Genomic DNA, 26,100 nt, shown 5'->3' on the forward strand with positions numbered 1-26,100 from the left:
TGGGAGCATTGTCCCTCTTTTTCCTCTTCCTGTGCCCTCTCTGCTTCAAACCCAGTGCAGACTTTTTGAGGAGATGACTTAATGTACTTGTTTTCATTATGTTTTGCCAAGACCCAATGCCTGTGAGGGGGTCAGAAACACCCGCCACAAACTGTAAATACTGGGGGAAAAGCAGCTCTGTGGGTGCTTTGCTGCTGCTCTCCAAGTTCAAAAGATTTTGGGTGAAGGCAGCAAACAGAAACACTTTCTGTGCAACGCACCCCCACGTGCACCTTCCGCCAGAAAGTAGCGTGGGAGAAATTTTTAATATACTTCTGGCTTCCTATCAATGATTTTGTGGATTCAACACCCCCATAACACACTCCAGCCCCAGGCAGGATGCTTCATGTCCTGCTGCCCCCAGCCAGCAAGGCGGCTGCCGCTTCCCAGCGGGGCCAGATCCTGCCCACACGGCTCCTCTGCTGGGAAGGGGTCAGGGAGCAGGCAGTCAAGCTGGGAACAGGGGGATACAGCAGGGTTGGGGACATGCAGGGGGCCAGGCTGAGCCCCGCCACCCCCTCTTGGTGGCAGTCCAAGGAGGATGTCCATCCCTCTGCAGCCCAAGGGGCATCATCCCCTTGCGCTGTTGCACAACCAGCCCACATGCCAGATGTCCCAGCAGTGAAGCAAAACAAACAAACAACAATTACAGCTCTTGGGTTTCCTCATTTTGACTCATTACAGTTTAATTTTGGAAACCTGGCTCTCGGGTGCAGCCAGTTTACTGCTGCTGCTGCTGCTGCTGCTGCTGCGAGAAAACCGGCTTCCAGCTCAGCCAGACCTGCAGCCTCCTGCATTCAGAGCTGACATGTCATGCCCATTTTTGAAAATCTGGGCAATACAGAGAGCATAAAATTCACGGCAAAATTTATAGCCAAATGAAGCAGCCTACAAAGGGTTTTGGGAGCTAGAGGGACTGGTGGGCACTGGGGGATCCTTACCTTGCACGGCAGGGTTGCGCACTTGGGATGGCGTGTCGTGGATCTCCAGGGTCCACTCCCCTGCTGCCCGCTCCCCCCAGCAGTGGACAGTCATGAACTCCCAGCCCTTGAAGCCCTCATTGGAGTGGTCAAACACCCTGCAATAGTAATGCCATGCACCAAGAAATGTGACTTTGAATGTCATATTTTATCAGAAAAGGTAGATAGGTAATTGAGGATTTTAGGAATCTTTGCACACACACACCCTTGCACCAAGCTCTCCTGCAGCTGAAACCTGGGCATGCTCCCCACCTTCCCAAAAACCCAAGGAAACTCGCAGCAACCCCCTAAAGGATGATGCTGCTCAGCTCAGACACACCCTGGCTCTGGCTGCTCTCACCTCCGGGCGAGGAGCTGTGACCGTGTCCCGGCTGGAGAGATGAGGCTGATCTGGAGGTCCCCCCGGCGTGGGTGGGCGATACTGAGCCGCACCACAACGTGCTCCAGGTACAGCACGTGCTGGTCCCGGTGCTCTGCGCAGGCGCTGCTCAGGGTGCTGGCACGCAGCACGTGGTCAGCTCGGATGTACCTACCAGGGACAGGGCATGGCATCAGGATGGGGACAGAGTGCCCCTGGCTCCCAGGCGTGGACGCCCTGTTATATTTGAACCTGATGTCCTCCTGCTTCACAGCAAAAATTATCTTATCTGCCACTGCAATTCCCAGTGTCCTAGCACAGGAATTTGCTGAATTGCTGGATGGTAACGAGATGAGTTTGAAGTGCTTCAAAGATCTATGCCTTATGGGCTGCAAGGGCGCTGCTTTATTATAATTACGAGTGCAGTGCTCCTCTTTGGGCTGTAATTAGCGTCTGTATCAGATAAATAGCTTCATGAACACACTTGGCTCCTCACTCATTCCTGTTTTGCATATGCAAGTCTCTAAAAGACTTTTCTGATGAACAACTCTCTCTCTCTACAGCCAGGCATTGGTAAATGAGGAGTGTCCACTTGGTCAGATCCCTGATCCCACTCTTTAACCTAGGAGGGACTGACCTACCAAGGATGAGATGTGAACCTGAGCTAGCTTGAACCCGAAGCCGAATTCAAAGAGAACCCAGACACTGGAAATTTGGGAATCTTTGCAACAAATCACCAGTTTTTGGTGTCTTCCATCAAGACAAACTGTTTGGTGTAAGAGGGCGGAGAGACCAACACATCACTGCTCACATAGGACCCAGCAGGAAAGGTGGGTTTGGTCTCTCACTGTCAGCCCTCAAAAATTCCCTGCTGATCACTGGTCTGGGAAGTGAAATCTTGCAAAAGGGAAAAAAATCACCCACTGTCAAAGCTGGCCCTGGAGAGCCCTCATGGGACCTGCACTTCACCAAGCCATAGGCACAGACCCCACAACACTCACTTGGGCACCCTGTCCAGGCTTCCCACGCAGACGTGCTGGGGAGGAACCATCTTCCACTTCTTGGCTTCCACCACAATAGCATCAGCATCCACCAGCCCAAAGCCATATAGATGGCTAACTGGAAAGAGAGAAGACTCAGAAACCCCCAGCCTTCCCAGCAGGGATCAGGAGCTCCTCCTCAGTGCTCGGTGGAGCATCCTCCAACCATCAGGGAAGGTGTGGAGTTGACCCCATTGGGGTATGAGGTGCTTCAACACATGGAGCTCATCATCCTGGCCAAGCTACACCCCGAATCCACATTGGCACCATGGAAAACCCATTGTTGGGAGCAGCCCAAGGAAAGCATTAAGAAACTCTGCAGCTCAGGAGAGTCTCCACCAAACAAGTTTTCCAAACCTCTACCAAGCAAGAGTCCCAAGCATCCACTCCATGACTTATTGCCCTCTCCTCCTTTCACTTAACAGCATGAAGGTAGGAACCCCCAAGGAACCTGACAGTGACCACCCACGGTGAACTGTCCCCATGAGCAAAGATCTGGAGACCTTTATCTTCCCTTGGCTGGCTGTTCTTGCCCTGCCACCTCCATCCCCACGGCCTCTCACCTTTATGCCCCGCTCCATTGGTTTTCCAGTCGGGCGCTCGCAGGTGCCCCGGCCGCGAGGTTTTGACCAGCAGATGCTGGACGTCCCTCCAGGTGAGCAGGGGGCTGCAATGACACGTGGCTCATGGGGTGGCTCTGCTGTTCCCAGTCCTCCCAGCAGCAGCAGGTACCCCACTGAGTTAAAAATAAAACCAAAAAACACACCAGGCACCCCTCTTTCCTGCTTGGAAAAAAGCAAGAATTGATGGTTTAAATGCTGACACCCTGTCCACCACTGGAGGTGCCCCAGCAGAGTAGTGTGCCCGAGGAAGGGATGCCACGTGCCCATGGGAATTCCAGGATTTACTCCTGGATAAGGCTATTTAGCTCTCATGCTCTAGGGTAGAAATCAAGCAGATCAGGAAGGTTTTCCCCATTTTTTTGTAGGAGATAGGGAGCAAAGCACATCCTGAGACAGGATAGTGGGCTCAGCAGCTCGCTGATACACAATGCTGAGCAAACCTTCCCTTTGTAGAAATAACAGCAAAAAATTGCTGAAAATAAAACCTGGATTGTTCATTAAACAGAAAAATTAAACCCAAATTGCCTCTACCTCCCCAGACTGGGTTTGTGTCAGAGTGCTGGACACTGAGTGCTCTGTGCTTCTGAGCCCCCTCACAACCCCGGCTCAGGGATATTGGTGGGGAATTTTCCCCGCTTTACTTACAGTCAGTTGTTCAGCATCTCGAGCTGGGATTTATATTGCTCTCGAGCAACATTTAAAGAACGAAATTCAATTCATTCTCTCTTGTCATGATGGAATGCCTGAGCACCAAGCTCTGCTAGTTAATGTTGCCGTTTATGCCTCAGCTAAACAATTCAAAAATTACATCTAAAGCTTTTAATATATTTGTAATGAAAACGGCATCTCCGGAAATGCTCTCACCCGACCTGGGTGTTGGGATTAAATCAGAGGAGGAGGAATGGAGCCACAATCACCATCCCTGGATGAGAGTGCAGCACTGCCCTGAGGCTTATTCTTATTCCCAGCCTTAATTTTATTTCCGCTCCATAAAAATAATAATAAGCTCATGAGAAGACACTCCATGAAGCAACACAGGAATGCCCAAGGGCTGTTCCTGGGCTGGGGGACCATGATGGAACCAGGATGGGACTAAGATGGGGACAAGAGGAAAAGAGCAGCTTGTTTGAACCAGGGATGTGTTGCTGACAATTAAGTCCTGTGAGTCTTTGACATTATGAAAAAGCAGTCCTTTTCCCCCAGAAATGCAACACTTGCTGAAAACCATCACTTCTGCTGACATTTCCCAATGTCTGTGATGTTTTCTGACATTTTTTTTTTCCAGGAAGTATTTATAAAACTCCCATTGGAGCCGGCTGTCAGCGTTTTCAAATCACCTACTGAAAGGCCTGACTGATGTCACCAACCCCAAAAGTTTCAACAGATGGCAACAGGTGAAGAATTAGATCAATAAAACACCTGTGGGAAGATCAGATTCAAAACAACAATTCTGTATAAAACCTTGCCAGAAAGGAGTGATTTAAAATTACTTTGTCCCATTTTGAATCACTCCAGAGGAAACAAAACCACCTTGTTTCTTTCAGGTTTTGCTCACCAGGTGCTAAATGAGGGAACATTTCTCCTGAGGAGGTTACACTTACTTTGCCTCCAAAGCCAAGGCAATGATGCCTGCGACCATCGGGGCGGACACGGAGGTGCCAGTGTGGCCATCGGTGCAGCGGTGCCGGAGATCCGTGGTGACCTGTGGAGAGAGGAGATGCAGCTGCCAAAATGCTCCCAGCATGGGCACTACCCCATCCAGCACCCCAGATTTGTTTGGGATGCTGCCAGAGAGGAGCTGAGCCTGCTGGTGTCCAATCCCTGCCACAACTCCAGTGCCACTGGGGTGCACAGAGCCCCAAAAATGGGCTGCAGATACATTTGGTGTATGAGAAAACACCCTTGTGCTTCCATTTTCCACTGCTCAAAGGTGCAAAAACTATTTGAAAGGGGAAAAAATCCATTTGGCTGTGGATCAGCTGCAGGAAAAGATGATGGAGCAGTGTCAGCAGGGCAGAGCTGGTGCGGGTACACGTCCAGGGGTGCATGTTGATCTGGGCCATATTAAACACTTCCCTTAAAACCTCCAGCTCCTGGTCTTGGACAAGAATTTCCGTTTGCATAGGGAAAGGAAAAAAAAGCCATTTCCTGCTTTCTTGTTCTAACACAGAGCATGATGTTTGGGTACCAAAAATTTGGAGAGGAGGTGAGGGGCCAAGAGATGCTTCTTCTCATTTTAAAAGGCTCCTAAGTTTTGATTTAATCTGGTGATTTCTGGATGGGAAGCTGGTTTGGATTTTTTCCCAACAATGCTCCTGTAGCACTGGACTGGGGCTGGCCTCAGCCGTGCAAACACTCCTGGGGTACCATGAAAATGGCACTTGCAATCTGTTTTCTGGCTGGAAATTCATCTTTTGAGGGCCAAAGAAATCACTCCTTAATACAAAAAAAAAAATTATTTACTTGTTAAAAAACACAACCGACATAAATTTTGGTCAGAACACCTCACTTGGGTGGAAAACTCCCTTCCCAGGCTGGGTAAGGTGCTGTGTTGTTGGGAGACGTTTTACTTCCCAAGGTTCAGATGATGCACAGGGATGAAAGTAGCTATCAGCCTTGGTGAGACCAGGCCACAGGAGCTTTTGGGACAGGGCAAATATAGCCTGGGTGGCAGGGAAAACTGCACTGATCCACATGTGCTCACACTTTCAGGAAGTTTCTTGGCTCCAGAAAGCCTCAGCTCCCAGTTTGGGGCTGCCACACCCCCATTAAATGCCTCCATCCTCCCTCTTTTTTCTCTCTCAGGCTAAAAATCCTCAAAATTCACTTTTTAAAAAAAAAAAAACAAGATACAATGAGAAGTACTTTGGGGAACAGGTAAATATTTACATGGGTATTTTTGAAAACCTCCAGCCCTTTCACCCAGTTACCAGGGAAAACATGACATCCCTGAGCTCTTGATGACCAGTGTAAAACCCACTGCAGAGCTAAGGACAAAGCCTGGCTCTTACAACTGAGCCATCACTCAGCCCAGCCATGCAGAAAATGCCCAGGGGATGCTGCCCCACTCGATGTTGGGGTAAAACTCACAATTTTCCGCTCATAAAACGCCCCACTGCTGTAGGTGGTGGCGAGGGTGGAAGCACATTCCTCCAGGTACCAGGGCTTGTAGCCGTTCTCGGTGGTGCTGCTGATGGAGATGGTGTAGATGCTGTTGGTGTAGCCATCACAGGAGCAGTAATCGCCCTCTCTGCCGCCGTTCCCTGATGCCCAGACGAAAATGGACCCCAGTCCCCTGCGACCCTGTGGGCACAGAGGGGATGGAGGGTTAGAGGAGGTGTTTGCCCAGGATGAGAGGCCATCTTGGCATGGCGAGGAAGGAAGGGGTAAGTCTGATTTTTGAGGGTTTGGTTAGGGTGGAAGGATGGGTCCCATCCTGCCCAGTGCTCACCCCCCTGCATCAGTCCCCACACACATCCCTCGCCTCAGCCAGTCCCAGTTTACCGGCAGTGATTCCCCACAAGGATGGGAGATCCTCCAGCAACAGGATTTTGACATTCCCCATGGGGAAAAATATCTTAGGTACTCAGAGTCCCTGGACCAGGTGCTAACACCCAGCATGGTGCTTTTTGGGATGGCTGTGCAGGAGGAACTGTGGCAGGGAATCCCTCAAATCGCCCACGCCCACAAAACCCCTTGTGAACCACCCAAACCACCAGAAACCTTTTCCCAGCCTATCCTTTAGATTCCTTTTGTTTGTTTTTTATTGTTTAAATCCCAGCCTTTTCTCCCTTCCCCATCACTTAGCTGTAACATCTGATGGAGCCATCCCTACTGGGTACGGCTGTGGGACCCCACTGGGAATTGGGGGGCTGGGAGGGGTGTGCCTGCTGCCCACACCTCCCTGGAGCAGGGGGAAAATCCAACCTGGCAGCAGCAGCCATAGTGCCAATGAGGGGCCCCTAACGAAGCCAACACCATGGGTATGAGCCCCATTCACCCCTCCATCCAACCCAACGCCAGGACACCCAGGAATAACCCAGCCCTGCGGAGGTTCACAAGCAAGGTACTGATATCCCAAAAAGGAGGATTTTTGATGATCCAAAAGGGTTAGGGGCAGGAAATGAAGTGGCTGGTTCTCTTCTGTGTCCCGTAAGGCAGGGCTCTCCAGGGAGGATGGAGTACTGCCGGGCTTGGCAGGCGATGGAAGCAGTGGAGCAGCCCCATCCTCCCCGCGGCTGCTCCTGCCACTGAGAGATTTCAGCACTCGCCTGGGCAGATCTGGTGTTTACCTCCCTCCCACTGCTCTGCAGCAGCTTTCTCCACAAAAAATAATAATAACAACAATAATAATAATAGTAATAAAGCAACTTTGCTCTGGAGGAATTCACCGGGATTTATTGTAGGCTTTAGGTGCCAGGGGGAGTGGGATGGTTTATTACCTGTCTCGCCCCCCTCCTGGGGCAGAGGCTCTCTGAGCTGACCCTGCCTCTGGATACACAGTCTAAGTCAGGCTCTTTCCTTACTTTATGAAAGTTTTCATTATCTGGGCTGCCTCCCAGCCAAACTGGGTGGGTATTTCCCTAGCAAAGATTAATAGAGCTGTCTGGAGCTCTGCAAGAAAAAGTGCAATTGCCAAGGGAATTACTGCCCTGCTCCATGTCACAGAGAGCTCAACCCAGCTTGCCAGCCCACCGAGCCTGCTGCTGGCATCTCCCGTCACACTTTCCAGGGTTTCCTGGATCTCCAAGGTGGCAGCATCCCAGCCCACATGCTCGGCGCAGACAGTGACCCTCCAGCTCACCCACACCAAAGTCATCTCCGAGGATGGGTCCCACTGCATGCAACCCAAGCGTTCCCAAATCACTAATCAGAGGAATAAAACCAGGCACAACTGGCCAAGCATGTGGAAATGTAGCAATGATTTTGATTGGGATCAGAAGACTGGGAGCCCAGACCTCCCTTTCATCCCTCACCCTAAGTGTCGCACCCATGGGACCCAAGAAAGGCTCAGACCTGCTCCAAACCCACATCCCCATGATGCCCAGGCAGGGCTGTGCTCAGGAAAAGTGGGTTTGGAGCCAGCACGGTCACATGAGGACATGAACAGGCACATGAATGACACTACAACAATGCACAGCTAACACCTGACAGTGAGAGCTCACCATGTAGTGCAGCTCCCTCAGATTGGAAAAATCCACTTTTTCCCTTTGCTCTCAAACAAGGAACAATCAAGATTTCTGTAAGCAGACCCCAAACATCTAGCTTCTTAATTTGCCATCCTCCTAAGCCAATACAATGCCAGTGAGGGGCTCCTGGCTGCTCTAAAACCTGGATCTGGCTGTCATTTAAACCAGGGAATCCCTCCCTGGCCAGGCTGGGGCTGATCCAGCTCACCCCAGCAGCTCATGGGTTGGCCGTGGGATGCACAGCATCTCCTGCTCCCTCAGCACTGCAGGGCCTGGGTGTTTGCCCAACAGCACTCCATGAATGACCAGGATAAATATCCCCTCGTTAGCTCGGGAACTAATAAAGTGTGGCTGGAGGAACAAGAAACAAGATGATAAATTACCCCAGCGCAGTCCTATCGCTAATAGATAAAGGTTATTTTAATGTTTCCATTAAAAACTCAATTTTAAGGATTTATAACTCGGTTACAGCTGTTTGCTCAGGCTAAAGGTGGTGGTTAACTATCTGCTTGCAGCTTTCCTCGTTATTTAAGGAGATGGAGTTGGCAATTATGAGCTGTGCATGCGGGATGGTGGGTGCTACAAACACAGGGGGGCAGTGGGGGGACCAGGGTGTCTCCTGAAAGGCAAAAACAAGCATCCCAAGACAGTGGGGCTGTGCTAGGCAAGTACCCTGCTGCTGCCCGTTTGCTCCTGCATGGAAAAATAAGGTCTAAAAAGCAGCTTGTTCCCCCATATTTACACGGCGTGAACTCCCCGGCACTTCAATGGATTCCTCGGCAGGCTCACCGCCCCAGCAGGAAATCAAGTAAACAGTGGGAAAAACACTCCACCCTATTTTTAGATAAGAGGCCACCCTGACTCCCGGCACACTGTGGGAAGAGGCAGCAGAGGAAGGAGTGGAGGCAGAGGTTGAAGTGGGGGCTTCACAGCCCAGCCTGGGGCTGCTGGCAATGGAACCCCAACCCCAGATTCTCTAGAGCACCCAGGGAATATCCACTGCGGAGCCCTGAGCCACTTACCCACAGCACCAAGCTGCCAAGAAAGGCCTTTTTCCCAATGCTTTTAGCCAATATTGGGCATTTTTTAAAAGTACTCAAACAGCGAGCGGGCACAGAAAGGCCAGGGCATCCCCAGCAGGGATTGACAGCTGTCAATCACATGTGATGTTGGCTGAACTTTCTTACTGGAGGATCTCAAGGACAACAATCCACTGTCAGATCCTGTGGCAACACCCATGTCCCTTCCCAGCCATGACACAGCCACTCGTTCCAGGTGGAAAACCAAGGGAATGCTTAACATGACAGAGACCCCTGGGAGAGGATACCAGGAGCCCAAGGAGAGTGGAGGAGGGGGTTGGACACACTGGGGTTTGGGATACTGCTGCTTCCATCCACGCCAGCATCCAGGAGGGACATTTTGGGGTGCAAACCTCCCCAAGACCCACTTTGGGTTTCTCATCCCGGCCTGGGGCCTCCCTGCTCTGCCAGGGCTCTGCCGGCCATGCTGAGGGGTCCCACCATCACCAGGAACCTCCCGCCGTCACCACCCTTGGCTGCCAAATCCAGCGGAGCTCTTAGGGATGCCGGGGAAAACTAGGAAAAATTAGAGATGATTGGCTCCCCCCCGCCCCAGCCCTAGTGCTGGCATTGCCTCAGGGGGCCGAGCTGCCCATCCCCACGCCAGACCCCGGGCCAGCCACGGCCCTTCCCATGGGACAGGAGGAGGAGGGCAAGCGCGTCTGGGCGCTGTGGGATCCACACCTTTTTAATGCCTTGCTCAAAAGCCTGTTTGGCCAATAGACCAGGTCCATCAACTGTCTTCCCATCATCATCTGGCCCCCAGCTCGCGCTGTAAATGTCAATGTAATCGGGTCTGATGCCAAGCGACTTCGCTTCAACAACATCTGTTACATCTCCATCTAACATACGAATGCCTAAAAGCACAAAAACATCAGACATTAGGGCTTCATGGCGTGGATGACAGTGTGAGGATTGCAATCAAAGGGCTTTGTTAACAGCGGCAGAAAGCACACGGCTCAGGCGTGCCTGGAATAGCTTCAGCCCGCGGCCCCGCATGCCAACAAGCCTGGCAGCAGGATGCTGGGAAGGTATTAGGGAAGTTTTCTGTGTTGCTGGCTTCATGGCAAGTGATGGAGAAGGGGGAGTTAAAATTCACTTCCCCTCCATTGCTGGGGAATGGGTGGTGGTAGTGGTACTGCACTCCCCAGCAACAAAATCCCCCCACTAAAATCCTTTTTTCTCCCCTTTTAGTTCCTTAGCTAGCATATTTCTCCACCTAGAAGATATTGGTGTTTCCTGAACACTCATGCCCCCCACCTTCAGGCACACTGGTGGGAGGAAGCCCCGCCCCTTGAGTGGGGATGACTGTGACTGTCCCCAAACCCCATCACTGCCCAGCTGATGCCAGTGGTTCCCTGGAGAGGGAGAAGCCCCAGGAAAAAACCCAGGCTGTGGTTTGTATGGCCAAAATCAGAGCCAGGACCCCAACACATAGTGGGATAACAGTGCCACCTGGGAAAACTCTCACTTCCAGCTGGGATTGCCAGCAGGTACCAGCCAGGATGCTCACAGGCTGAGCCCACCAGCCATGGTGGGCTGGGCTGGGGGGATTGCTGCCCACCCCCAGCCTCCGACTACTGCAATATGAGAGCACAACCCCCTCTGCTCTCCATCACTCTTTCCCTGCTGGATTTCCTCTCCACACAGTGGGTAGAGGGTGCCAGGCACCCCCACAGGCTGCCCAGAAACAGCCTTTGCAGGAAAAGTGATGCTGGAGATTTCAGCATCATATTTTGTCAGCCAGGGAGAGTCTGGTTTATAAAAATGCATTAACCCTTCCACATGTATTTTGTCTTAAAGCAAACAAATGCAGGCAGATGTCATTCCAGCTGCAGCTGCACTCTGGACACCAGTCAACTCAAATATCTCCTTCTGACACTGTCCCCGACCAGCCAAAACCAAGCTTAGAAATGTAAAACCAGGGAGCAGAGCTGTTCCCAAAAAATTCCTCTTTGTCAACAAGAAAACACAAGGACAAGGGACAAAAAGCCAAGCCCAGTGTCTGAGCTGCACAGAGCAAGGAAAACCAGCTGAGGGATGGGGTTTGTGCTTGCTGAATGTGGCTGTTTTCATCAGCAAGCCCAAAATCAGCCTAAAGTCAATGCAAAGCCAACCCAAAGCCTGCCCAGAGAGAGCCACCCACAATGAGGGACTCCCTAGTCAGATAATGGGGAGCAGGAGGGAGCAGGGGTGGGTGCTGCAAAATAAATGAGCTTTGTGTCACACAGGGAGCAACACTGACCTCCAAAGTCAGTGTTCGAGGAGAGGGAAGAGGAGGAGGAATGGCAGGAGCCCTTTCCTTGAGCAGTGATGTGTTTTGCCCAGGGCATATGAAAAGCAATGCAAGAGCACTGAAGAGCAACCAGTAAAATTAGATGGGAGCTCTCCGAGTGTGACAAATAGGCTTCCCCAACAAGTTGTGCTCATTAATCGCTGCTTTATTTGTGTAATCCATCTAAAATCACTCTCACTGCAGCTATAGCATATTTTCCTCCATGATCCCAAACTTGATATGGCTCAGACTCTATTTTTCCCCTTTGCCTGCTCATGTTGTGGGAAGCCCCCAGCCCCTAGCCCTCTGCCAGGTGCCTTGTCTCATTCAACACCTCCCCAGCACACCCCTGAGGCAAGGCACTCGTTTAAGGGAGCAAATTAAAATGAGACCCAGAGGTCGTCATAAAGTCAACAAGGAACGCTCGTCTCCACAGCTGCTGTGGAGAAAGGAGCATGAAGGAGAATGGCCTGATCCTACAGGATCCAATAAATCCCACCATGAGCTTTGCCTTGCTCTGCTGCAGCTTGGTGTGTGCTCGGAGATGGGTTTTCAGAGGCAAGAAGCCTCTAAGAAGCAAGAAGCCGTCACATATGTAGGGGGCACAGGAGATAGGACGGGATGATGTGCCATAGCCTTTACAGCCCCTCCCAGTCCACTCTTCACTGTCCCCAGGGTTATTTTTCCCTCTGGGGATTTTCCCAGCACAGACAACCACTGGAGGTGCTTGACCAGGAGCAAGATCCCTGTGGACACTGCTCCCATGCAGACACAATCCTAACAAAAGCTGTTTCCTGCACAGCCAGGATGAATAAGCCAAAAGAAGGAATTAAGCCCTGAATCCGCCCATGGGCGCTTGGGTCCATGCTCCTGATGGTCACTTCTCCCAGCACTGGGGTGGTAAGAGGGGCTGCAGGAAAAGCCCCTCTCCTGTTCCAACCATGCCAGGGATGGGGCTGAAAACTCAAAGAACCCAGCTCCAGGCATTTGTCCCCTACATGGTTCCACCAGCCATGTAGGTGGGACACCACACTCCCATCCCCACTAAGACCCTCATCTCCCTAGGATTGACTGGGTTGGCCAGAACTGCCCCAGCTCAAACCAGCTTGGCTAATGCAAATGAACTCAGCAACTCTAATTAGCACCAGGATACAATGTGATGATAGAGATTCATTTGCTTACCACACATCATGTTATTTGAGGGACTGTGAAGAAGACCCCTCTAATATGCATCTCTGACCCCCCACCTTCTTGGTGTTTTTTCCCCTGAGGGTATTTTGGGGGTCTCCCCACCCCCCCTGTTCTGAGTGGCTCCTCTACAGCCCTTGACCCCACAAACAAGTGACATCAGCTCTAAACCTCAGCCAGCACCACTGACCATAGCAAACACAGCCACCCCAAAGACAGACCGCCCCCAGAGCAGTTATGGACTTTTGGGGTGAAAACACCACAGCCTCAATCCATGTGCACCCTCATGGCAAGGATGCAGCCCAAGCAGAAAGTTTCCACCCCAAACACATGGAGCCAGAGCCCCCTGCATGCCATATCACCCATCCTCCCCCAACACCCTGGGGGTTCCCTACAGCTGAGGCACCAAGGAGGAGACTCTCTCCTGGGGGAGCAGCATCACCACCTGCCCCAGGAGCCCACTGGCGTGACCAGGGTGGGCATGGTCCCTCAGGGGGATGGTGAAGGGCAGGGGAGCTACGGAGGCACCAGCCTCACCTCCGATGCGGGCGTTGTAGGCAATGCCCACGATGCAGTAGGAGTTGTTTGCCGCCGCCGCCACCTCCCCCGCGCAGCGAGTGCCGTGCCTGCAAGGAGAAACCCCCCATTAGCTGATGGCCATGGCAAAGGATCCCTCCAGCCACACCCCACCCAGCACCCAAAACTGGCCCCAAGGCTGGAGCAGAGGAAGAAACTGCCCAGAGAGATGAAAAGCCCTTACTCAAAACCCACAGCAAGCGGGTGGAGGAAACTAATGCTGAAAGCAATTTGCTGTTTGCATTTTGCACCTAAATCCAATTTGCTGTTTGCATTTTACACCTTAATGCAACTTCCTCTTTGCATTTTGCACCTAAATGCAACTTCCTCTTTGCATCTTGCACCTCTATGCAGGCTGCTCTTTGCATTCCTGTTTCCTTTCCACACGTATCCATCCCACTTTAATTGAAGCCCAAAAAATGCATCCAGGCTTTGCCATCTCGGCCAGCCATTCTGACTCATGTGGTTCAATCCCCAACCAGGGCAAGGAACCCCCTGGTGCTGTCTTGGATGGCTGGAGGGTTCCTCAATTAGTGCGGTTGGATTTGCATTAAACACCAGGACTCCGTGCAAAACCCTTAACACAGCCTCCTCTGCAGCACTGGGAATGGGGAAAGGGACCTGGAAGATACCCCAGAGGGACACCCAGCCTCAGGGACCCCCCCAGATCACTTGCTCCATGGCAATTACCATCACATACTTGTTCTCATTGCTGGCATCGTAGCGTGGAGTTGGGTCGTGGTCATTCCCATTGACATCGTAGCTTGCAAGAGGGTCCTGAAAATATGTGGTCACCATTAGAGTCAACTTACCAGGTGGTTGTGGTGGCCAGTAGCTGGAGTGATGGCCAGTGCAGGCAAGCAGGGCAGAATATTACATTTTCCCCTTAGTTTCTGACAGTTTGCTCAGAATAAATAGTTTTAGGCTGCAGTCCTTTGTGTTTCCCAGGGAAAATATCCTGCTACCTCAGGGACTACTTCTCTGAACCCCAAATCCTGCTGGGTCCAGCACCCCCCTCCCTTCTACTGTGGCCATGTGGGGTTTGAGCTGGGGCTGAGTGGATTCATGCAGGTTTTTGGCTCGGCCCTGGTGAGCAGAGGGAGGAGGCTGCTTCCCAGGCAGCTGCAAAGGGAGTTTCCCCCAAACCTTCTTATCTAAAAACCTCATTTCCTTCTTAAAAACATCTCAAGCTTTGGTTTTTTTAAAAAAACCTTTTCCTCTATATATGCCAATGCACAGACTTCAGCTGTGTTTACACACTGAAATTCTCCATAAATCAATTCATGGCGAGGATCAGCCCCAGTCCATCCCATCCATCCCCCAGCTCACATAGTTTTGCAGGAGGTCAGGGTGGTTCCTCTCTATGCCGTCATCGAGGATGGTGACCACCACGTTCTTGCCCGTGTAGCCCCTCTGCCAGGCTGCCAGGATGTTCATCTCCGACCTGCACCGACTGTTTTTATCACCACAGTGCTACGGGGACAAACACAGCTGCAAAAGGGTTGCAACCCCATTCCAGCCCATCTAAGCAAACAGCCAGGCTGGGAGCCCATTTAATCAACCAGAAAATATATTTACAACCCACCCCCTGCCATATAACTTGCAGATTTGTTATAACTTTACTCCACAGATCAAACCCATCCAGCAGCAGTTAATCCAGGCAATGCTATCTCCCTATTATTCTTTTCCATTTCAAGTACTATGGGCTCTTGGGTTTTGAAGTACTCACTTCCTTTCCGCCCTTAATTTTCAATGAATTTCCCTGTCAAATACAGATCAATGAAGCAGGCAGAAGAAAAATTATATTACAAATAGATGACTGCAGCTCTGGGATGGGTAAAATACAGCAGTGCTGCTCCCAAGCCTTTGCTGCGCAGACCATGATGAGGGGCTGCTAACAAGGGTGAAACACTTCAAACCAGATCCTCAGGTGTATTAATTCACAATTTTAAAATCCTGCTGCCAAGCACTTTTGCTGCTATTATTTCATTACTGGCTGGGCTCAGAAAAGATTGATGATGCATTTGCTTAGAAATAAATGACTCCCCATAAAGCAGTGACAATGACACACCCACCAGGTACCACATGTTGGGCCATACTGGGTCATTGAAGGGGAGGGCATGTGGCTCCCCTCGGACCTGCCTCTTCACCCTCCTCTTCACCTCCTGCTGCTGCAGCCAGTCCACCTGCAATCAGAGACCTGGGTCAGCATCACCCATGGGCACTGAGCCTGGCATTGCCCACTGAAATGGGACGTGGGATGCAGAAGCAATGCCAACCCCAGCTCGAACCCATCCCATCATCACCCCGTGCTCTGGCAAACCCCCATTTCTGTGGCCAGCGCTGCTGTGGAGACAGCAGCTACATTTGGAAGGAGACAGGACGGATGGACAGACAAACAGGGTGAGCTCAGCTCTTTGTGTTGTCTAAGCCAGACAGCAGATTCCTCTGCCGGTGCAGCAAAACCCTGGAGCACAAATAACGTCACCTCTGAGTGTGTGCCTAAAGCCCCCAGCTTAGCAAAGCACAGAAGCACGCGCTGGAGTCCCACTGGAGACAGATCACATATTTCAGTGTTTAGTCAAAGTTTTGGAAAAGACTCAGGTGCTTGGCTTAGTTTTTGGGCTGATCCTTCCTGCCGGCTGGGAGGCAGCAGCTCAGCCCTGAGACTGTCCCACCTGGCGCCGGGGCTGCTCATCCTTTGAGCTCCTTCCTCCTTATAAAATAATAAAAACTGGGGGCTTTACCCAAGCACAACATGCATTTCCCAAAAATATGTGATGGCCACACATGGCTGTGCAGATCTCAGGGGATGTGGCCAGCTCCACAGAAGTATTTTTGGCAGTGGCTGCATATGAGGTGGCCTTGGAGCTGACCACTCTGACATTTGTTTGCTTTCCAGCAGGGCATGACACGCAAAGACATCAAACGGGAAATGATCTGGAAAAGGTCATGATTGGGAAATGCTGGTGTTTGCCCACAGTGCTGTGGTGGGAGCTGCCTAAGGTGCTGCTTTGGAAGCAGTCACATCCCATCCCTGTCAAGCATTAACCACCCCCCAGACCCTTTATTGCCACACGAAGGGCTTTCCTGGCTTCAGCATGGAGGTGAGACAAAAGTTTAGTGAAAAAGGTTATAAAAGTAACATATAGACCAAATCTTTACAGGTGCTCATGCTGGGGGAGAAAGGAGGCACCAGCCAATGAACTGGGAGGGCTGTGTGGCACATCCCTCCTTGCTGGACACTTTCTTCCTGATGGCTCCAGATCTTTTGAGAGCTGCTCATGGGGATGTTTCTATTGTTGTGACTAAGGTTTTGTAACAAAAGGAATAAAAATACAAAGTGCAACTTTTGTTGAGCTCATTTATGTAAAACTGTCAGCTGAACTGAGTTCTTACACAGTTTATAGCTTTGTGCCTCGGATGGAGGTGGATGTCACAAACCCGACAGCTTCCAGCCTAGAGCTTGGGTTTTAAACACATATATATTATAAAGAAAAAAACACTGTTGAAAGGGGGGAAAAAAAAATGTGTTTCATAGAAAAATGATTTTCCACGCTGCCTTGGCTGCCAACAGTGCACCACTTTGCTTACACAGTGATGGATTTAAACACTGGAAGCAAAAATATAACTTCATGGTCTAGTTAAAAAAAAAAATAAAAATACATTAAATAGAGGTTATGGCCCAAATAACGGGCTTTTTTCCTTAGAGCACCACTCCCTGGCTGCACTTCCATGGGTCTCACTGCCAGAGCCACAGCTACCACCCTGCCCTGCTGCTTTGCTGGATGCAGCAATGTTAAGGTGTGGGATTTTGGGGGTTTTGCCAGGAGCTGCCTCACAGGGATGTCTTCATCTCAAACAGGCTCCTGATCGACCCCAGCGCTGCCAGCCAGGAGTCGATGGAGATGTCATGTGTGGACACAGAGAAATCAGCAGTTTAAGGACATTGATTTCAAGAAGGAGTTGATAAATCAATGTGGCTGGCATGGGAAAATAGGCAAGCAGGAAGGAGTCTGGGGCATCCCTGCAACAGCTCCTGCAGCTCATGAAACTCAGATCAACTGCCATTGCTGATCCAGGGTGGGGGAAAAGCTTCTTTGAAACGCAAAAAAACTAAAAGAAAGGCTTTTTACCTACTGGAAATGGCCCAAACTGTTATAGTCCTGACACCCAGGGTCCGTGCTCTACCCTGCAAACCCTAATTATTGCAGAATCACAAACTGGTTTGGGTTGGGAGGGATCTTAAAGCTCATCTCATTCCAAATCTTCTGTTATGGGCAGGGACACCTTCCACCAGACCAGGTTGCTCCAAGCCCCATCCAACCTGGCCTTGAACACTTCCAGGGATGGGGCAGCCACAGCTTCTCTGGGTAACCTGTGCCAGGGCCTCACAACCTTTGCAGCCAAGAATTTCTTCCTAGTATCTCATCTAACCCTGCCCTCTGTCAGTGTGAAGCCAGTCCCCCCCTTGTCCTGTCACTCCAGGCCCTCATTCAAAGTTGCTCTCCAGCTCTCCTGGAGCTCCTTTAGGTAAGGCAGCAATTAGCAATAAGGAGGTGACTGTGAGTGGCACCAAAGGACCCCATGAGGAAGTAAAAGCAAAGGACCCTTCACCCTTGATGGAAACGGAGCGGGAGCTTTTTATGCCCCCCCTCACTTTGAGATTTCAGTGGATGAGGCCTGGATCTGGCCAGCCTGGGAGGCTCCACCAAACACAATAACCAGCACATGTGAGGGTGCAATTCCCTTTGCAGCTTCAGGCTTATCCCAGTGGGTGTGCAGGAGTCAAAGTGGAGATCCAGGATAAACAAGATGGTTCCAACACGTTTGCCATAAAGCACACCAAATAATTCAGATGGGGTTGATTTTGGAGTGGTGCATGGCCAGAGGCACAGGGACTAAGGCCATGGCATCCCCTGATGAGAATTAAGAGACTGGAGCAGTGAGGATGGAGGCTCAGGCACTACATGGACCAACACGAGCATCCCAGCGAGCCAGGAAAGTTTATGGCAGTAAGCGATGCAAGTGGAGCTCTACGAGGTGTCGCACAGCATGACGTGACCCCACTCTGCATCCCACTGTCCCTCCCCGCCTCCCACCACCACAACCTGTCCCCAGAATTGCTGGATTTGCCACATCCTTCCTCCCTTTCCATCACCTGCCACCTACCTCCCTTTCCATCTCTTGGCTCATATCAGCCCCAGGAGCAGCCAGCTGCAGGGTCTCTTGGGGCAACAGGGCAGCTCAGCAGCACCGTGGTCACACAAGAATCAGGACCCTGGCTGCTTCCCTGTGTGTCCTGGAGTCTCCCCTTTCCCAGACTCTTCCTGAGGACAGAGAGCTTGGCCGTGGTCCTCCTGCCCAGCTCATGCCACCGACCCCCACAGCAAACAAATAACAGCACTGGAAACAATAGCCCCTGGAAGGCATGAACCACCCAACATCTGCAAACAACCGGATTGGCTGGTTCTTCAGGATTTCTGCAAGATTTGTTTCCATCTTCTCTATTCCAGCTCCTGTCCTCGTGCCTCGAGGTGATGTTTTCTCGCATGCATGCTAAGCTGGTGCCATCCAAATGCATCACTTAAACGATTTGCTAATGTACATGGGAGAGGGGGAGAAACAAGACATGCCAACAGGTTTTGAACTGATAAGGAAGGATTAAGAGAACAGGAATTAATTGCTCCAGCTTGGAGCCCATAGAGCAAAGCAAGGTAAATGTTAATATGACTAAAAGCCAATTGATTTAGTTTGCATTATAACCAGACTCATTTAAAAGGGGGTATTTCAAATGCAGAGAATTCATCGTTTGCTGGGATGCCTATGCACCCCCCCTGAGGGCAAACAGCTTTAATTACAGCCCAGCACACTTCCAGGGCACCAGGCTCCCCTCACTGAGGTTTCCCCGCTGGCAACGCAGCCACGGGTGTGAGCAGCCACGCGTGTACTCGTATGCCTCCTCCTCAAAAATGTGCTACAGACCTCGTCCAAATATTTCACAGCAAATCTTTCCGGAAAGCCTGGGGAGGGCAGGGCTGCTGTGTGTGTCTGGAGAGATGTGGATAGGACATGTGGTGCTGAGTGGGTTGGAGATGTCTTGGGAAAGAGCATCCCAAGGGTGTCTGGGAACATCCCAGGGTGACCAGGCATTGCTGCAGGCACCAGCAGCTTGCTACAGCTTGCTACCTTCACCAAAATGGCTTTTTCTGCTTTTATGTCCCCCTCTCCCCAAAAAAACCTCCTCACCATTAACCCTTCCCCTGCTCTGCACAAGTCACATCTCACAGTGCTCAGGGGGAGCTGGGGGAGGAGGACAAACCCTTCCCCACCACCCCAAACCCATCTCACCCAGGTCCCTCCTTGTCTTATTCCCCCCCTCCCCATTACTTTTGTCAATTCAGCTGCACTGAAAATCCCTTTGGATGCTTGCTCTAGGAAAAAAGCAATGCAGAGCTATTGCCAAGGATTTCACACATAGCAACCATTGAGGCAGCAAGTGTTGTGGCAACTGGATCAACACCCTGAGCATGCAACAGCCTTTCTGTCCTGGAAAGCTTTTCCCCCTTTTCTTCCTCCCGGCTTTCAGGCAGATGTTAATGTTTAGTCACTTTTACGTATTTTTCACCACCACTCTCCATACCCATGTCCAGTGAGTCACTCGTGTGTGCACAGGGCTGTGGCTCAAGGGTAACATGTCACCCCAAGATGCTCCAGCTCATGCTTGACCCAGATCAAGCCAACAGCCTCCTCCAGGTGCAGGTGGAGAGCCCCATCTCACCACTCCGCAGTGGCTGGGGGACTCCAGGCTGCTCAGTCCTGTACCTTGGGGTCCATGCGGAGGAAGTTGTGTGGTCCCCGGCTGCTCAGCGTGGAGCGCTTAAATGTCTTGCTGTGGTGAAAGTGGTAGTAGTTTTCCAAGCTTCCAATCTGCAAAAAAAGAGGTTATTTGGAGATTTTTTAAAGTATGTTTTCCCATGGCTGCCCCCCATTTTGTACTGGCAGCATCAGTACAGCCATGCCCTGCACCCCAAATCCCTCACTCACACAGAGCTCCCGGAGCTTGGGAGGATGCAGGATGCTGGCACGAGCCCCGGTGCCGCTGCTGTGACAAACAGCGTTGGTGGTCGGACGCTGCACTGGCACAACAGAGCCCGGAAAACATTTTTATGAATTTTCACCCATTAAATGCATCTTTGAAAACTGCCTTTCATCAGCTCCCAAGCAGAAATAATGAGCTAAAAATGAGCTCAGCAGCTGCGGCGCAGCCAGGGGAGCTGTGCCTCATCCTCCTGCCTTCTCCGCCCGATGCTCTAGCTTCGCCCCGGTTGCACATAAGGAGAGGTGATGCGATCCCGATCCCTGCTCACCCTGGGATGCTCCTGGGAAGCGTGGGATATAAATGTGCATAGCCTGGAGTGAGGGATGGCAGCATTTGGAGGAAAACACGGTGCCAGCCACACCACCCTGCCAAGCCCCGGGGTGGCTATGCTGCCTCCAGCCCTCTCATCCTGGCATCTGGAGACACCACAACTCCTCTTTTTTCATCCCAAAAGCACGGATAAAGTCCCGGGGCAATGCAATGAATCGAGGGACCTCAGCCAGACACCACATTTGAAACACCCCACGGGGATTCACAGCCAGAGGGACAGGAATGACCCAAAAGCTGCACTCACTGGTATGTGGCTCCCAGATCACACAATTTGGGTACAAATTGGGATTTTGCTATAAATTCACTTTTGCCTGAGGTTGGTTTTCTTTTTTTTTTTTTTCCCTCCCCAAAAAACCCACATTCCATGTCAGGAGCTGGATGCCGGGAGCCAGTGACATTCCCTGTGTCTTGCTCACAGGACCAGAAAGAGCCATGCTACAAGCACCCGTCTGCAACCCATGAGGCAACATCTTTAAGACCATGTGTGACCCAGGGGCCAGGGTGACATTCCTGAGGCCAGACCAGGGCTGGTTGCAATGGAACAGTGGGGAACGAACAGGTTTGTCTGGATCAGACGCTAAAGCAGATGACAACTACTTACATCTTTATCACACTGGATACCTTGAGATCTGCCAGTGTCTCTTATGAGCATTAAATATTTAATTACTCTTGTTCTGACTTTTATGCCAGAATGTCATTTCACCAACTTTACTGCTGTTAGTGTGATTTTTGTAATTTATTTCCACTCAAATTCATTTAAACCCTCCCTCTTCCCCCTTCACATTACAGCATAGCTGGGCATTTTCTTTAACATTCACATAAAGAGGTTGCTCATTGCAATCTGCATTTGCCTTTTAAAACCCATTCTTCAAATTCATTTGCACTTAAAAAAGGGAAGGAGGATGCTTCAACCTCTCCATATTTTAGGGAAACCTTGGCAAGGCCACCCTACCTCTTGCTCACTCTGCCTGGAAATTGGAGTACAGAGCTTACCATAAAATCCTGCAATGATTTGGGTTGGAAGGGATCTTAAAGACATCCAGTTCCAACCCCCTGCCATGGGCAGGGCCACCTTCTACTAGACCAGCTTGCTCCAACCTTCATCCAGCCTGGCCTGAAAATAGCAGTGGGGCATCCACAGCTTCTCTGGGCAACCTGTGCCAGTGCCTCACCATGCCCACAGTAAACAATCCTCTCCTAAGTAAATAATTTCTTCCTTCCTTTTCACAAATAAATGCAAAATTTCCACGTGATGCAAAACAGCAAGAGCACTGGGAAGGTAATGACCTCATCATGGGCTCTCCAGATACATAGCCACAGCAGCAGGAAAAGAACTCTGTGCCCCACTTCTTTATCCTCCTGGGATTTATGGGCAGAAAAACAAGAAAAACCTTCCCATGCTGGGAATACCTTGAAAAATCTGAGCAGAGTTTGGTCCCAGTGGACCAACCTGGTAGACCTCCAGAAGTCCTGTTACTCCTAAGATATTCTAAGGAGAAGAACTTGTAAATGTGTTTTTTTTTTTTTTAATGAAAAAGGATTTTTTGTCCTCCTTGTGGTCAGTCATCTCAGTAAGGCTCTGCAATGCAACCCCTCCAGCATCTCACCCAAACTGTTTCATCTCTGCAAAGTACAGCTACACCAGCACTGGTGTCTTCCAGAAGAGTGGATTCAACTGGGAAGGCAGTGAGCACTCTCCTCCTGGGGACACCACCCATTCCCGTCAGGAACAAGGGGCCCAGTCACCAAGCTCTTGACTTCAGGAATGTCATTCTCAAATGATCACAGATGTATTCAGACCAGTAAGGATCAAGCCAAGAGCTGCAAGATGACAGGAATCCAGGAAAGCTCCAAATACAATCCAAAATGAATCCATCCATCTCCTGCACTGCAGATGAGACCAATAAGGATGTGCCAGCCCTTCCAAAACTTACTGTTGGACACCACACATGGAAAAATTCATATAAACCCTGCAACCAGGATAGGAAAGGGCTCACCATCACCCCCGGGCCAGTGGCACTGCCTGGGGTTCCGGCACCGCTCCATACCCACAGCACCCTTGGCCAGGGCCTGTCCCGGCTTGCCCCAGCACAGCTGGGGAACAAAGGCCGGCAGGGAGGAATGAGCAGTCGTTTGAGGGTGTAAAAGCTGTTTCTTTTGTTTAGCTGTTTGCTTCACTTAAATAGAAGTTGACGCAAGTGATTCCCCAAGGGAAATGTCACTCTGCCATGACCCAGAAGGGTTTAAGAGTGTCCCAGCTCTTGATTTGGGCACGGGAAAATGTGAGGAGAGCTCAAAGCTGTGTGTGCCAACCCCAGCAATGCCTTTCCTGGGCAGTATAATGCCAGGAGCCTCTAGGATTGCATCGCAGAGAAAAGGAGGTCACCAGCCACCAAGGCAGGGCTGAGCCTCCTTGCACCCAGCTGAGCCTTCCAGTGACCATCACCTCTCCTCCTCCCTCACCACTTTGGAGTCCACTCAAACATCTTCCCAGGGTGATAACAACCTTGGGAAGAGTTTTCCAGCAGGTTTTGTCCAGAATCAGGCCCCCAAGGAGGGTACATCTCACTGGGGACACTGCCATCACCAGCAGGTCCACAAGCTGATGATGCAGGAGGAGAAGAGGGGGACACCCAGGTCCTTACGAGGCTCTAAACACCATGAACCCTGAGCACAACACTGCAAATGTGTGCTCACAACACATGAGCACACGTGCAGAGAAAGCAGTTCCTCAAGGTTTGGCCCTGGACAGGACCCAGTGGAAAAAGCCCAAAACCCAGTGGGAAAAGCTTGGAGACATGGAGAGCTGAAGGCAGGGCGTTGAGAGCAGCTGGGGAAGCCCCAGTGGTGCACGAGCTCCCAGTATCCACAGGAAAGCCGGGAGCCAGGAACACCCTGATGCAACCACAGAAATATTTCCCTCCCTCTCCAGCCTGCACAGGGCTGCCCCGGGGAAAGGGCTCGGCAAAGGATGGATGCTCCAGTGGAGCCACATTGTGCCCATGGGCGAAATGCCTCCAGCATCATAGGGATGAGCTCAGGCAACCGGGATGATGGGGAAGGAGGAAGGGGTGACAGATGCTCCAGCAGGGAAGGGACACAGCAAAACCCCAAACCAGGAGCTGACGTTAGGCTGATGCAACTAGGGAGAGTGGGAAGTTCAATCAAGATATTCTCTGGCTGAAGAGGGATAAACACTGAAAAGCTCTTTGGGTTGCACAACCACCTTCGCCCAGCCCTGTGATAGAGGCAATTGAATAATAGGTGATTTTCTCCTTGGTGGGACTAGAGCTGAGCACGTAGGTAGGAGACTGAGGGTGGGATGTGAGGGGTTATCCCCCACGGGAGGTGACAGACACGGGTGCATGAGACAATGTGCCCAATTCAGCCTCCCCCCCAAAAAAATGTTTACGCAGCACCCCGTGACTTTAATTATAGTTAAAAGCAGGGTTGCGATATAAAGCAAGGTTATAATTTGTAGTCCGGGAGACACCTTGGGCAGGAGGACAACCTGAAGTGTCACCCAGTCAAAAAAGCGCCGGGCAGCGCCATGGCAATAAACTCTGGAACAAACTCCGAGGACACCAGCCTGCATCTGGGATTGCAGAGGATGAAGGAATTGAGAGGAAAACGAGCTGCTGTGCTGAAATTCGCCTTTAAGACACCCGTGTTCTGCGGGGGTTTGAAAGCAAAAGTTCTCTCTGTTCCCAAGATCTCTGATAAACCCGGGCCAGAAAGTCCAAAGTTTGTTAAACCCACAAATACAACTTTCCGGGTTGGGAGGAACTTGTGCAACCCCCCGGCGGTGCGGGGCGAGGGCACCCCGAAGAGGGGCATCGACCCTGGAGGAGCCCGCCCCCGGGCCAAAGCGCTCCGACAGCATCCCCGCATCGACCCCATTCTCATCCCGACCACTCCGGGGGGCTCATCTCCCGCTCCTGGGGCCTCCGGCACCGCCTCGGTCCCGGAAGATCAGGCAGCTCGGCGGGACCTCCGGCAGCGGGGAGATCTCGGGGTCCATCTCCCGCTCCTGGGATCCCCGGCACTGCCCCGGTCCCGGGAGTGCCGGCAATTCCGCGGGACCCCCGCCTCCTCCCCGGTCCCGGGACCATCGTCAGCTTCCCGGTACCGGGAGTCCCAGTGCGAGACCCCGGGCAGCTCCCCGGCGCCGAGCTCCCCGCTCCAGGGATCTGCCGCAGGCTCCCAGTGCCGGAATCCCCGGCAGTTTCCCGAGACCGCTCCGCCTTTCCGATCCCGGGACCCCCGGTAGCTTCCCGGAACCCTCGGCTCCTCTCCGGTCGCGGGACCCCCGGCGTGAGACCCCCGGCAGCTCCCCGATGCTCCGAAGGCTCAGGGTGCCAAAACCCCCGGCAGCTCCCCGGTCCACCCGCCAGTCCCAAGGGCGACCCCCCGGCCCCGCATCCCCCGCTCCCGGTGCCCCAGCACCTGCCCGCTCCCGGAGCCCCCCGTCTCCTGCCGCCCCTTACCTGCCCCAGGCTGATGTACCCGTAGGCGGCGGCGAGGCGGGCGGCCTCAGCGGGGCCCCCCCGCACCCGCACGGCCCAGTGGTTGGTGTAGACGGTGCGGGCGGGCTCGGCGGTGGCCCCGCGCACGGGCAGCGCCAGCGGCAGCGCCAGGGCCAGCAGGCAGAGGCGAGCGGGCGGCGGGGCGGCCGCGCTCCCCGCGCCGGGGCCGGCGGCGGGCATGGTGCGGGGCCGGGCCGGGCTGGGCGGAGCGGGGCGCTGCGCCTTTTAACCGGCCCCGCAGCCCGCGGGGGCGGGGGGATGCTCGGGGGGGGGGGCGGGGAGGGCCCGGGAGAGCGGGCGGACGGGGCAGCTCCCGGCACTGCCCCCCCGCGTCCCCCCGCCTGCCGCCGGGCAGCCCCGCTGCGTGCCCGGCGCTGCTCCCCGGAAACCCCCCCGCACACCTCTGCAGCCCCTCTGCCCGCCGCCGGGCAGCTCCCCGGACCTCTCCGTGCATGGCTCTGTGTCCCTTCCCCGCGTATCTCCGGACAACTCCCTGTGCCCCTCGGCATCCCCCCTACGCCTCCAAGCGCTGGTCCCCGAACAGACCCCTGCATTCCCCCCGCGTGCCGCGGTGCTGCTCCCCGGAACCCCCCCTGCCTCCCCCTGTATGTGACCGGACAATCCCCTGTACCCGCTGCATCCTCCCTGCGCGCCCCGGTGCTTCTCCGTGAGCAACCACCTGCATCCCCCCGCATCCGCCCGCATCCCTCTGCATGCCCCAGCACTGCCCAGCGGGTTTCCTCCTGCACCCCACTTCATCGTCCTTTGTACCCCCGCTTCCTCGGGGTACCTCCC

At 52.5% G+C, this 26,100-nt stretch overlaps 1 protein-coding gene across 1 annotated transcript in view; it reads right to left on the minus strand.

The window, feature by feature from the left end:
- Positions 1-25,485, minus strand: part of PCSK6 (proprotein convertase subtilisin/kexin type 6) — a gene marked incomplete at its 5' end in the record, with an annotated part of 33,257 nt that extends 7,772 nt beyond the window's left edge. The window contains 13 exons of the mRNA XM_082290433.1: positions 981-1,117; positions 1,360-1,548; positions 2,379-2,496; positions 2,981-3,084; positions 4,642-4,742; positions 6,131-6,343; positions 9,993-10,165; positions 13,309-13,397; positions 14,048-14,124; positions 14,677-14,820; positions 15,423-15,533; positions 20,173-20,277; positions 25,267-25,485. Coding sequence (XP_082146559.1) covers positions 981-1,117; positions 1,360-1,548; positions 2,379-2,496; positions 2,981-3,084; positions 4,642-4,742; positions 6,131-6,343; positions 9,993-10,165; positions 13,309-13,397; positions 14,048-14,124; positions 14,677-14,820; positions 15,423-15,533; positions 20,173-20,277; positions 25,267-25,485 — 1,780 coding nt within the window. The remainder of the gene's footprint in view (positions 1-980; positions 1,118-1,359; positions 1,549-2,378; positions 2,497-2,980; positions 3,085-4,641; positions 4,743-6,130; positions 6,344-9,992; positions 10,166-13,308; positions 13,398-14,047; positions 14,125-14,676; positions 14,821-15,422; positions 15,534-20,172; positions 20,278-25,266) is intronic.
- Positions 25,486-26,100: the final 615 nt, after the last annotated feature.

Source organism: Coloeus monedula, assembly GCF_965178545.1.
Source record: "Coloeus monedula genome assembly, chromosome: 14".
In the NCBI taxonomy this organism is placed as follows: Eukaryota; Metazoa; Chordata; class Aves; order Passeriformes; family Corvidae; genus Coloeus; species Coloeus monedula.